At 43.4% G+C, this 14161-nt stretch overlaps 1 protein-coding gene across 1 annotated transcript in view; it reads right to left on the reverse strand.

Moving 5' to 3' along the window:
• The window catches only part of Sntb1 (syntrophin beta 1), a 294480-nt gene that overhangs the window by 102145 nt on the left and 178174 nt on the right, over positions 1-14161 (reverse strand). Inside the window, exon 3 of the mRNA XM_004661364.2 lies at positions 2452-2659. Coding sequence (XP_004661421.1) covers positions 2452-2659 — 208 coding nt within the window. The remainder of the gene's footprint in view (positions 1-2451; positions 2660-14161) is intronic.

The following is a 14161-nucleotide window of genomic DNA, read 5'->3' on the forward strand; positions in this document are numbered from 1 at the left end:
GGGCTCACAATATGACCCAAGCCAACTGCATGAGACTTAATCTCATGACTGTGTTGGAAGAAATAGGGGAAAAGGCTTCTATTCACTGAGATGGGCAAGAGTGAGGAAAAATAAACCTGAAACTGTCAGGCCAAGTGGATAGTGGGACTAAAAACTGGAGGGGAGTGCCTAATATCAGGCAAAGACCCCAGCATGACCAAAGCTTTTGCTGGGATGTAGCAGTTATCAGAGATCGTACATCTTTAGCTCGAGATAAGCTAATAAATTGAGCTTTGTGTCACTTGGAACTGCAGAATTCCTCACTAACATGTCTCCTCCTCATAAAAAATACGGATTTTGAGAGCATAAATCAATTGTGATTTGCTTTGTTTTGCTTCCACATGCGTATGATGTGCATGCGTGTGAGTATGTGTGTCGTGTGTGTGTATGTGTTGAGGGTGAATGCCAGAGCTTAACCCCAGAAGTCTTCCTCAATCTCCACCTTGGTTTATTTATTTATTTATTTATTTTTTTGAGGCAGTTTGTTGCTGAATCCCCAGAACTCATGGACTTGGCTACACTAGCTAGCCAGCAAGCCATGGGGATCCAGCTGTCTGCACCTCCCCAGCTCAGGGGTTACAGATGTATGCTGCCATGCTGGGGATGTGAACTCAGGTCCTCATGCTAGCCTAGAAAGCGTATTACCCACTGAGCCATCACCCCAGCCCTTAAAGTTCTATCAATCATCCATGCGCACTATGTCGTTTTCATTAAGAACAGTACCTCGCAAAGTGTGTAGATTTGTATAGTGACCGCTATGATCTCTGCATATAACTATTCTATAGATCTTATTAGCCGGCTATAGGCCCATATCCCACCCCCTTCTCATCACCTTTCCAGTTTGTCAACGCAAGAAAGGCTTCTATGGATTGTGTGAATCAAGTTCTTGATGCTTCCGCTCCGGCACTGCTCCTTCAGTCCCCTGACATCAACGACAGATGGAACATAGCCAAGCAAACACACCCCCCTACCTTGAACTTTGTGGCTTGGCCCCCCTGTACAGATGGAGTCAAAACAAAGAACAAGGGTGGAAAACAGCTGAATGCTGAGCTCAAGGATAACTTTCCACTGTCATTTGATTGGGTCTTCTCGTATGACAGGGTTCGCTGGCAGAAAAGCTGTTATTGAGACAATCACTCTTCCTATTTGCTGCCTATTAGAATCGGGGTCACCATGAGGCCAAACTGTCTCAAAAAGCTCAGTGTTCTTTAGCACTCCAGGTCTAGTGTAAGGGGCAGCAATCAGGTAGCAGGACACTGGCAAAGGCCCAGTCCTCTGAAATCGAGAGAGGGTAACTAAGAAATCAAGAGGAGAGTCGTACTACCCCCAACATATCACATAGCTTGGGAGAAGAAATCAGAATGACATTGTTAACACCACATAGTCTTTTCCATAGCAGCTGTTCTTCCTGAGACGCAGGGTGTATCTTCATTTCTTCATTTTAAATATATATATATATATTTTTTTTTTAGGAAGGTCTCACTGTGGTCCAGGCTCTGTAGTCTCAAGGTGGCCTCAAACTCTTGGCAATCCTCCTATCTCTGCCTCCAGAGTGCTGGGATTCAAGGTGTATGCCACCATGCCCAGCCATTTTAAACATTTTATTTATTGATTATTTATTTGCAAGGAGTGAGAGAGAGAGAGAGAGAGAATGGTACTCACCAGGGCCACCAGCTACTGAAAGCACACTCCAGAAACATATGCCACTTTGCACATCTAGCTTTATGTGGGTACTGGTGAATCAAACCTAGGTTGGTAGGCTGGGCAGTCAAGTGCCTTAACCACTGGGTAATCTCTCCAGCCCTTGTGTCTTTATTTTAAATACAACCTTCCCAATTCCTGTCTAGCACTGGGTCTCACACAAAGTGAGTGTTCACTGACAAAGACACTTAAAGCCTGATGGTTTAAGGTTACAAATAAAAGATGGTATATGGTAGAATACGCACCTAGTAGTTTTTCAAGAAATTCTTGCTGCTATCATTGCTATTATTTGTGAATGGATGATTCTATAATCCCTGAGGGATGTATGCAATTAGTGAGCAGGCTCCACACCAATTCCCTTGAAGCAATTATTTCAATTTTCAATTTCCTTCCTTACTACAGCTCTATTTAGGAGTCTGAATTACTTTCCCTGTCTTTCACATGTAGCCATGGAAATCAAACTCATCATTAACTTGCTCACTGACCCATTCAATGATCAGTGACCACATACAATTTGCCACATATTTGGCTATATGCTAGAGAATCAATGTTGATTAAGACAAATTCTCCATGTGCCACAGAGGTGTGCAGCCTGTTGGATTGGATGAGAAAGCCACGCAAACTGTGAAGGAGGGAACCAGCCTATGGGAGGAGATAACGTCAGGACTTGCAAGGACCAGGGGGATATGACAAGGGAGACATTTCTCTTACCTTCTCTGCAAGCCAGCCAAGATGCCTGATCTCACGGCTGCCAGCAATGCCTGTTTTCCCCAGCTGCTCTCTGACCTCAGTGATGACCCGGGTCAGTAGGTCGCTGACGTTGGAATGGATGGCACTGAACCAGGCCTGGGCAGTGGCTGAGTCCTTGGTCCTGAGGACCACGGTGTGCTTAGCATCCGGCGAGTGGATTTCAAACTGCCTAGCAAAACAAAGAGAGAAGAACAGAATGTGAACGGGCAGGTCCTGCTTTACCAACATTGTGGATGCTGAGGCTTTGTTATTTTGTAATCCCTTCCACTAATGGTTCCATGGGCTTTTCTTTCATTCTTCCATTCTTTCTTTCATTCATTCATTCACTCACAAATATTTATCAGCTGCCCAGCCTCTAGTCTATATACTTGGAACATAGTACAACTGTAACCAACAAGGGCCCTATGTTAAAGATTCCTGCCTTTCCTGTTATGCAGCTCATTGGTCTATCAGCAGTCTCCTATCAAGACTCCCAACCTGTGAACTATACTAACTCAGTCTGCAGAGGAATTATTCATAGACCTACACCATTTCTCCTGCTGACAGGAAGTACACTGAAATGACTACCTGCATTTTTAAAACATATTTTTATTTATTCATGAGAGAGAGAGAGAGAGAGAAGGAGAGAGAGAATGGGCATACCAGGGCCTCCAACCACTGCAAACGAACTCCAGATGCATGTGCCCCCTTGTGCATCTGGCTTACGTGGGTCCTGGAGAGTTGAACCGGATTCTTTGGCTTTGCAAGCAAATGCCTTAACTGCTAAGCCATCCCTTCAGCCCCTGACTACCTGCATTCTTAATCTGGTTGCTTAGTTAGTGTGGATCTGTGGAGGAATTTTTGTAATAAACATGACCAAATATTGTTTCCTTTTTCTCTTTTTCCTGGAGATGAGGTCTTGTGATATTATTCAGGCTGGTCTCAAATTCCATGTACCCAAGCCAGAGACAGCCTTGAATGCTTAATCCCCGTGCCACCTCCTCCCAAGTTAGAGGGCTGGGATTATAGGCATCATTTACCACGCCAGGTTAATCAAACTTTGTATTTTTGGGGAGTCTAGTTTGTGGCACATTTAAGTACCAGTTAACCACCAGATTCATGTAGTGAAGGCATGAGGTGGCTGAAAGTCGTCCCGTGCTATCATTGTTGTTAACAGGGACAAGTTTTAGGTACTTTTGGTTTTCAATTTATTGTGAAGCAGATGTAGATTAACAGTCACGCAAGTAGTATAGACAAACCTGGCACACGCCGCTCACTTTTTCTTGGTGGACATTCATTTTACTTGACTTCAAAATAGGAAATCACCATTGATACAATGTGAGTGCACCTTTCTAAGCAACCATGCGTCATGGGTAGGTTTTGTAAGAACACCACTACACGCCTCATGTACAACTATTTCATCACCCCCAAATTTCTCTTTAACTACTTTATTGCAGAAGCATGTGCCCCTTCTCACCACAATCCCAAATCTTCATCTGTTTTCATTATCTAAACATAGGCTTTTATTGTAAGAAATTCATCCAAGTATATGTATACATAAATATAAAGTCCTTATTCATGTTGGTATTAGAAAGATATAAAGATTGGGGAATTCAAAATGAAATAAAATTCTACATTTAGTCCTTTCACTCTTTAACTATTAAAAAACCATCCACTGAGAATTTATTATAGGCCAGTATTGTGGTTTCCTTCTTGTTGCTAGGACAAAACACCCAACCAAAAATTGCTAATAGATGGGCTGGAGAGATGGCTTAGCTGTTAAGCACTTGCCTGTGAAGCCTAAGGACCCTGGTTCGAGGCTCGGTTCCCCAGGTCCCACGTTAGCCAGATGCACAAGGGGGCGCACGCGTCTGGAGTTCGTTTGCAGTGGCTGGATGCCCTAGTGCACTCATTCTCTCTCTTTCTCTCTCTCTCTTTCTCTCTCTCTCTCTCTCTGCCTCTTTCTCTCTCTGTAGCTCTCAAATAAATAAATAAAATAAAGTAGATTAATTAATTTAAGAAAATAGCTAATAGAAGGATTTATTTTGCCTTACAAGCTTGAGGGGAAGCTCCACGATGGCAGTTGAAAGCATGGCAGGAGAGTGGACATTACCTCCTGGCCACAGCAGGTGGACAACAGCATCAGGAAAATGAGCCAAATTTTGGGAAGAAAGAACTGGCTATAACACCCTTAAGTCTGTGCCCAGAAACACACCTATTCCACTAAGACTCCACCTCATTAATTACCTCCACTTTGGAGCAAGAATTCAGAACACGTGAGTTGTTGCAGTCAGGTTCACATTGCTGGCAGAAATCACCCGACCAAGAGCAGCTTGTGGGAAAACAGGTTTATTTTGGCTTACAGACTGGAGGGGAAGCTCCATGATGGAAGGGAAAAATGATGGCATGAGCAGAAGGTGGATATCAACCCCTGGCCAACATAAGGTGGACTACAGCAACAGAAGAGTGGACCAAACGCTGGTAAGGGGATACTGAATACAATACCCATAACACTGCCCTCAGAAGGGTACTGCTGTCGTCAGATATGCACTCCCAAATCTCCATAAGCAGGGAACCTAGCATTGAGAACACCTACATTTATGGGGGACACCTGAACCAAACCACCACATTCTGCCCCTAGCCCCCATAAACTGACAACCATGCATGATATAAAATATAATGCATTCACCCAACTTTAAAAGTCCCCATAATTTTTATCAATTCCAATTATTTTCAAACACCCTGACAGTCCAGGGTCTTTTAACTGAGCTATAATACCAAAAAATTCCCCCAAGACCCACAATGGCCAGAATAAACACTCAGACTTCAAAAGATGGCACTGTACATAGCAAAGAAATATTCAAACAAGACAAGACTTAAAACAACCAGGGCAAACATCAAACTGTGTAGCTCCAAGTCCAAGAACTCTAACCAGTGACAAATTTCCAAGTTCGACAATTCCAACCAGCAACAAGTCTCTGGAGTTCCAATTCCACCCCTCCAGCTAAGCTACTCACAGTCCTGGAAAACTTCATCAGGGCCAACAGCTTTCCTTAGCAGCCATGTTTGGTCCCAGCATCTCCAGTGGGTCTCCGCTGCAATCCATGGTTCATCCTCATGGCTCCTTCAGGTCTCCTTGCAGGCAATCCTGCTTCATACTGCCCATTGCAGGCAACCAACCAGTATGTTTCACATATTCCCCATGACCATTTCCAAAACATGAGACCATGTTGCAAACTCAATGACCCTCTCTTTCCTGCATTTCTTATACTCCACAATACTAGGTAGAGTGCCGATTTGTTAATCTGGGGGGGTGGGATAAAGCAGGCTTTGAAGAACAGGACACTCCTTGAGCATTCAGGCCCCTTCAAAAGAGTCTACATTCTTTCTGTTGTCCCAATGCAAGTCAGTTGGCCCAATCTCAAAGGTTCTCATATAATTGTAGCTGAATGGGCAGATGTTTCAGCCCAAAGATTTCATTTCAGTGCCATATTCCTTTTCTCACACCAGTCCATTTCTACACAATGCAACCATGCACAAATTCTTGGGACACAGGCATTACAGCAAGCCTCTCACACAAACTGCTACTAGCCTAGTCCACACAAAGATCTTTCTTACCTTCATAAGCCAAACCTCACAGTCCATAGGTCTTACTGCATTCAGGTCTTTCAACTCTGACCAGAATAGTCCATCAAGCTGTACTTACAGCACTGCAAGGCAATCTCTTAGGCCAAGGTTTCAAATCTTTCCATTTTCCTCTTGAAAATCAGCTTCAAAAGACCAAAACCACACAGTCAGGTGTCTAGCAGCAAAAGACACCACTCCTTGGTACCAACATTAGTGTTGTAGTCAGGCTTGTATTTCTGCTAGAAATCACATGACCAAGAACACCTTGTGGGAAAAAAGGTTTATTTTGGCTTATAGACTCAATGGGAAGCTCCGCGATGGCAGGGGGAAATGATGGCATGAGCATAAGTAGACATTACCCCAGGCCAACATAAGTTGGACAATAGCAACAAGAGAGTGTGCCAACACTGGTAAGGGGACACTGAATACAATATCCATAAGCCCGTCCCCAATAATACACTACCTTCATGAGACATTAGTTCCCAAATCTCCATCATCTGGGAACCTAGCAGTGAGAACACCTATGTTTATGGGGAGCACCTGAATCAAACCACCACATGAATTTATAGGTCATCTGATTCTAACTACCACATTCTGCTCTTGGCCCCCATGAACTCAGGATCATCTTTATGTACAAAACATTAATTCCAATTTTAAAAATCCCTACAAGTTTTTTTATCATTCCTAGTCCTATTAAAACAGCCCATAGTTCAAGGTTTCTTAACCATGAGCATGTAAAACTAAAGACACGTAATGGCACAATGGAAACATTTACACTGCAATATATGGGATTGGGCACAGTAAGTCTGAACTAATGCAAGATAAAAAACAAATAGGTCAAATATCAAATCTCATAGCTCCACGTTCAACATCTATAAACAGTGATGAGATCTCTGGGTTTCCAATTCCATCTTTCTACTTTGGTTACCCCAAACCTGGGGAAAACTCCATCCTTAGCCAGTAGCTCTCCTTGACAGCCACCTCTCAGCCCTGGTACCTCCAAAATCCTAGGGTCTCCACTGCAATCCATGGTTCATCCTCATGGCCCCATCAGGGCTCCATACAGTGACTCCACATTGCCTTATGGCCATTTCCAAAAAAAACAAATCACATTGCATCCAATGGTCTTTTCATCCCTGCCTTTGTTATACTTACAAAACCAGTCCAAAGTGGGCTTCACCAAGAAAATTGTTATTTCAGGGAGGAATAAAGCCAACTTAAGAGCAGGAAAATTTTAGTATGTAAGCCCCCTATTTCCAAAAGCATCATTATTCTTCCTGCCATCCCAATGCAGATCAGTTGTCCCAATCTCAATGGCAATAATAACTCAAACAACTGCACTTACAGTGGGCTGTTATCTCCTGCCCAACTTTCATTTCATCCTGTGCCTTATCTATCTGGTCACACCAGTCCATTTCTTCAACCCTGCTCACATTCTCAGGACACAAGCAGAATACAGTTAGCTTCTTACACAAATTGCCTCTATCACAGTCTGAACAAAGTTCTCTCCCCTTTATAAGCCAAGCATCACAGTCCACAGTTATTTCTGCATTGAGGTCTATCAAGCTCTGTTTAGACCATTGCAAAGCATCGTTTAGTGCAAGCCTTCAAATCCTTCTAAATTCCTCCCACAAATTAGTTGCTAAAGACCAAAAGCCATGCATCAGGTTTCACTCCTCTGGCATAAATTTTATGTTATAGTTACCTTCTTATTGCTGGGACAAAACCCCCTACCAAAAGTAGCTGATGGAGGAAATAATTTATTTTGGCTTGCACTATCAAGAGGTCACTCCATGATGGCAGGGGAAAGCATGGCATGCATAGAGGCTGGCTATCACCTCTGTCATAGTAGGTAGAAAACATCATCAGGAGAATGAGCCAAGGTTTTGCAAGGGGAAGCTGGCTATGACACCCATAAGCTCACCTCCAGAAACACACCTCCAGCACAGCTCCATTTCCCAAATTGCCACTATCTGGGAACCAAGTATTCAGAATACATGAGTTTATGGGGGACATCTGATTCAAACCACCATAGCTAGGCAATATTTTTTTTTCTATAATGAATGTTTATGAGTGCATGCTTGTTGCTGCGTAGGCAGGTGCATGGGCACGAGCATGCATGTGGAAGCCAGAGGACAATCTTGGAGGTCATCCTCAGGAACGACATTCATTTTTTATGTTTTGAGACAGATTAACTCGTAGGTCTGAGGCTTGCCAATTAGGCTATGCTGGCAAGCCAAAGAGCACTGGGGATTCTCATGCTTACACCTCCTTAGCACCAGGGTTACTGGTACTCATCAACATGTCCAGAGCTTATATTTAGTTTGTGGGGATCAAACTTGTATCCTTGTGCTTGTGAGATAAGCACTTTACCCACTGAGCCCTCTTCACACCCCCACTAGCCAAAGTTTTATACCCTGTTATATAATAATACCATGTTCCTAGTGATCGCATGACTGATATAATTAATCATATTTAACAGAATTTTTAAAAAATGAAGTTAACAACTAAATAAGAGGAGAGAAAGAAATTAGCGTTACACAGTTGGAAATGCTGAGATTCACACCCATATTAGCTTACACATTGAGAAATTGCATTGTATTGCCTCTGTTTTAAATGAACCAGCAATCAAGAGGGGTTAACCAACATCATCTGTGGCAATTTGAAATGAGATATTCATCATCCAAAATGCACCCACTGGCATCTTACTGAACCCTAGAGGTGCACGGCAAAAATTCTGTAAATCATCTGAAACTTAGATATCCCAAGACAATCTGGTACCATTAACTTTTGAAACAGACCTATGAGATATAACCTTTCAACTCATAAGCTTAAACTGTAGGAAAGAGTGATTTGAAAAGTGGGATGCCCTTGGAATGGGCTTAGCAGTAATTAGAATACGCTGTGAGGAATCTGAAAAGAAACCCCCTCCGTAATACACTAAAGGTTTTCTATGATCAGATTGGGGTTCTGGAGGTCACATCTGTCTTCATCCTGAAGAAATTCAGTGGCAGAGTGAACTCTACTTCTCAGAAGACAGATTAGAATTATTAACTTCTTCTAACAGCATCTGGTGTCAAAAATACCTGTTTTTTTCATAACTGAAAATATGAAAATATTTCATTTACAATATTTTCTTTTGAAATGAATGACAGCTTGGAAAGCAGCCACTCCCTAGGTGTATCTGTCTCTGTCTCTCTCTCACACACACATACACATAAAACACACCTATACAATGATGCCACAAGAAAAGAGAAAGCAAGAACATTTTGTTTACTGGCTTGGCAGCATGCCCCTAGCAGAAGGCAGACTTGTAAGCAATCGTAGTCTTATGATGTGAAGGCCCATTTCCTCTAGGACTTGTCAGCATTTACCATAGGAATAATCATTTTCTTTCTTTCTTTTTTTTATTAAAGTTTTTTAAATACATTTTTATTTATTTATTTGAGAGTGACAGAGAGAGAGAGAGAGAGAGAGAGAATGAGAATGGGCGTGCCAGGGCTTCCAGTCACTGCAAAGAAACTCCAGATGCGTGCGCCCCCTTTGTGCATCTGGCTAACGTGGGTCCTGGGGAATCGAGCCTTGAATCTGGGTCCTTAGGCTTCACAGGCAAGTGCTTAACCACCAAGACATCTCTCCATCCCTCTTTTAGGTTTTTGAGGTAGGGTCTCACTCTAGACGTGGGATCCACTGTGTAGTCTCAGGCTGGTCTTGACCTCACACTGATCCTACTACCTCTGCCTCCCAAGTGCTGGGATTAAAGGTGTGCACCATCATACCCAGCTACCAATAATTCTTAAGTAAACTTTCCAAAATATAACACTCAGACAAGTACACAAATTTCAGGGGTGGGCACAACTTGCATTTCTTTTCTTTTAATTTCTTTTTTTTTTTTTTTTTTCCATGGAGTCTCATGATTGTACCCCAGACCAGCCATGAAATTGCCACCTTTACGTCATAGCCTCTAGAGGCTGGGATGTGCCACATGCCCCACATCTCAATGCATTTTTTCAAAGTGAGCTAGTCATTCTGAGAGGTGAGTTGGACTCTTCTCAACCAGGGCTCAGAGAAGGAACACAGACCTCTCAGGATAAAGAGGCTTGTGGCATTTTCTAGTCAAAGTAAATAGCAGAGGTTCTCAACTAAATGAATTCCTCAAAAATCTGGAAGAGATTTCATTTTCACAACCATTCAGTTAAGTACAGGCGGCTTACAGTCCATTTAAGACTTATCAAGTAAGTCTCTCAAGTCAGTGGTTGAAGCCTAGAAATAATGTTCTAAAAGGCCTCCATGTTAAAGACATGGCAGTCTCCCTAAACCTGGGCTTGAGGCCCCTGGACAGACTAGGTGGCTGTCGAGAGAGGTGCCATAGAACAGTGTGGGCTTGGAGCATGCTTTGGTTATCTCCTGCTGACTAACAAATCTCTCCCAACCAAAAGTGCTTGAGATTCCAAACATTTACGGCTGGGGAGATGCTTCTCCTGTGAAAACAGGAGGACCTGAGTTTGGATCCCCAGCACATATCTAAAATGCTGGCCAGTGTATGCCTATAACGCCAGTGCTGGAAAGGCAGGGATAGAAGGGACTTGCTCGCTAGCTAGTTTGGCCGAACTGGTGAGATCTAATTCAATGAAAGACTCTTTCAAAAAAGGAGACGGAGAGTGATTGAAGATGCTGACCTCCGGCCTCCATGTGCATGCACATATAGATGTACCCATGTACACATTCGTGGTCATATACATAGGAACACACATATGCAAGCAAGCAAAGGTACTCTAAATAGTTTTTGTGGGTTGGGAACTGGGGGCTGGGTTAGCTCAGCTGAGTCAGACATAATTACAGCTCTGCTGAGGTTAGCTTGCCATTACGAGGGCAGCCTAACCGGACATACAGCCTACATGCAAAATTAGGACTGGTGTGGGAGAGGTCTGGGTCCACTTGTGCCTGATACTCTGTGTCCCTGGCTCTCCTTCTATGCTCCTCCCTGCTCTATTGTTCTCCGTCTCGTTCAAGTTGCATCACTGTGCAATGCAATGAACAGTCTGGACTCACACGCTCACCACAAATAGGCCCTTTAGTTTCTATAAACCTCAGATTTCCCCATCACCTCTGCAGCAGTGATGGTGGTGGTTATAATGATGATGATGGTGATACAAACAGCCTCATGGGTTATTAGGGGATCAAATAAAACAATTCAAAGGTGCTCTGTGAAGGAGGAACCTTGACATCAACAATCACTGTTTATACTTTGAGATTTTAAGACTCTTGATTTAGTGACCAGCAAAGAGAGCTGTACTATTGAATCTAACGTGCTCATATATTCCGGATCTATGGACCCCTACGTTAATTCTCTTTTGCCTACACTAGTAGTAAAGAGACAGGATATATATATTAAAATTGAAAATTCCAGTAAATGTCTTGGGTTGCAGAATGAAGTTAAAAACATCCAGTATTTTTTTTTTAAAGCAGTCTTCAATTCCAGCACATTTACAAGGTATCTAGCATATGTTGGATGCTATGGAACAAGTGAGCCACATAGTCTGTCTTCAAAATATGATGTGCAATGATGTGAACAGTGTCTCCCTAATTTCAGGTGCACATGGAACAACAAAATGTGAATTACTTGAAAATGACACCTTTGTAAAATTAATTTATATGAGAAATTAACACATTCTTTTTAAAATAAATCTTTGTTTGTTTTTATTTATTTATTTGAAAACGATGGACAGAGAGAGAGAGAGAGAGAGAATGGGCGCACCAGGGCATCCAGCCACGACAAATGAACTCCAGACGTGTGCGCCCCCTTGTGCATGTGGCTAACGTGGGCCTGGAGAATCAAGCTTCAAACCGGGGTGCTTAGGCTTCACAGGCAAGCATTGAACCACTAAGCCATCTCTCCAGCCCTAAAACATTCTTTCATCTCATTAATCCATTCAGTGGATTAGTGTGTGCATGACATCTAATGACGACGTATGAAAGAGACAGAAGACACAGATATGCAGCAAATAAGACAACAGATGTGCAGGTTTGAGTAATGCTGCCATAAAAATGAGGTTTGGGGCCTCCACCAGAGGCTAGGAGGTAGGCATAGTATGTCTTTCCCACAATATCCCTCAGAAATCACCAACTCTGTCAATCCCTTGACATCAGGCTTCTAGTCTTCAAAACAGGGAAAACTTTCTATTGTCTTGAGCTACTTTGGTTACAGCATTTTATTATGGTAATTTTAGAGAAATGAAACACAATGTAACTATGTTCCTTCTCATTGCTGGACTGGGACTGCTTTAAAATGTCAACACATGGATGCTATGGCAGTTTGAGTGGAGCAGTGTAAATGTATGGCGTCATAGACTTGGGTGTTTGATTAGAATTAAACTTGCAACTGAGGTTTCCAGCTTTCTGGATGGAGGCGGTGTCACTGGGGGGCAGATCCTGGAGTCTGGCCCCACGGTGGGTTTGGGGGTAGACCTGGATTCTAGCCTAACAGTGTGCAGGGAGTGGTCTGAGCTCTGGGAGTTGCCGCTTGTTGGTGTTTGCTGGCCGCAGTTGTTTCTCTCTGCTTGGATGCATGGAAGTGAGCAGCAGCGTCTTCTGCCCGTGATGGAAACTTGAAATAACTGCCTTCCTCCCCTAAACTTGTCTGCGTGGATATTGGTTCCAGCAAGGCGGCATTGACTAGTACAACAGATGCTTAAAGAAACTGAAAGGGGGCTGGAGAGATGGCTTAGCGGTTAAGCCCTTGCGTGTGAAGCCTAAGGACCCCGGTTCGAGGCTCGGTTCTCCAGGTCCCACGTTAGCCAGATGCACAAGGGGGCGCACGCGTCTGGAGTTCGTTTGCAGAGGCTGGAAGCCCTGGCGCGCCCATTCTCTCTCTCTCCCTCTATCTGACTTTCTCTCTGTGTCTGTCGCTCTCAAATAAATAAATAAATAATTTTAAAAAAAAGACCTCCTTTTCATGGCACTGCGGCTACATAGTCACTTCAACATACTTTGGTTGTTAAAAAGTCTTCTGGAAGAAAATTTAAAAATTAAAATAAAAATCCCTCCTCTTACCAATATCCAACCCTATTACCCAGGAAAAAAAAACCAACACACTAATATGAAGTGAACCCATCCTGAAATAACCAAGAACGCCACCCTGGGAACATGCTGGCCCATAGTAGGCCTCCCCTCAGCCAAAGCCCATGGGCTCCACTTACTTCTGGGGGTGAAGGAAATGCAGAGAGCTCTCCTGCTGGCCATGAGTCCTACATTTCTGGGACTGGAGGAGAGGAGGGAGGAGGGAGAATAGGCGCAATGAAGTCAGGAGGGCTGATTGGAGCTATTTTCAGCGGGCCAGTCTTTTATAACTCCTATTCTGTTCCCCGGTTGAACTGACCACTGCTTGATGAATTGTGTTTATCTGTAGTTCAGCGATAAAGTTCTCTTTTAATTCTCTGCTGAATAGAAATATTTAGGGCAATGCCACAGCTGTGTTTATTCACACACTCCACCACAGTTATGTAAATAGTGCCTATGGAACTATTTCGGATAGAGGCCCATACCAACCCCAAGGAATTACACGCTCACTCTAGATGTCTGCCAAGATACGCAGTTGCCATGCAGCTTGGCACAGCCCATGAATGATATCGCAGCCTCTCAGAGATCGTTTGGCAAACCTTACAATGAAACAATAATTTGCTTCCCTTCTTGCTCTCTCAAAGCTTCCACCAATCCGAATGAATATTCCCCAACCTTCTCGACTTCTCTTGTTTAGAAACACGTGGGTGACATGGACAACTTGGTGCCTCCTAACGCAACACTGATACACACAACAGAACTCACATCCTGGTCACCAAGGTTTCAGATGATCTCTCCCCTCCAGTGGGAGGCTGGAGAAAACCGGCTGTCAAGCAGCCACCATGGATCAGGAGGGTGCAAGTCACGTGGTTATCACGGGTGCTTCCAGTCCCTCAGACCTGGGATTCCTGTGGCTGATAAGAGCTGCTTTCCAACATACAGTACAGGGCTCACTCTGGTGGGATTTTGGTATATTTTCATTCCTACCTTTATGGTTTTTGACATT

Source organism: Jaculus jaculus, chromosome 2, assembly GCF_020740685.1.
Source record: "Jaculus jaculus isolate mJacJac1 chromosome 2, mJacJac1.mat.Y.cur, whole genome shotgun sequence".
NCBI classification, from domain to species: Eukaryota; Metazoa; Chordata; class Mammalia; order Rodentia; family Dipodidae; genus Jaculus; species Jaculus jaculus.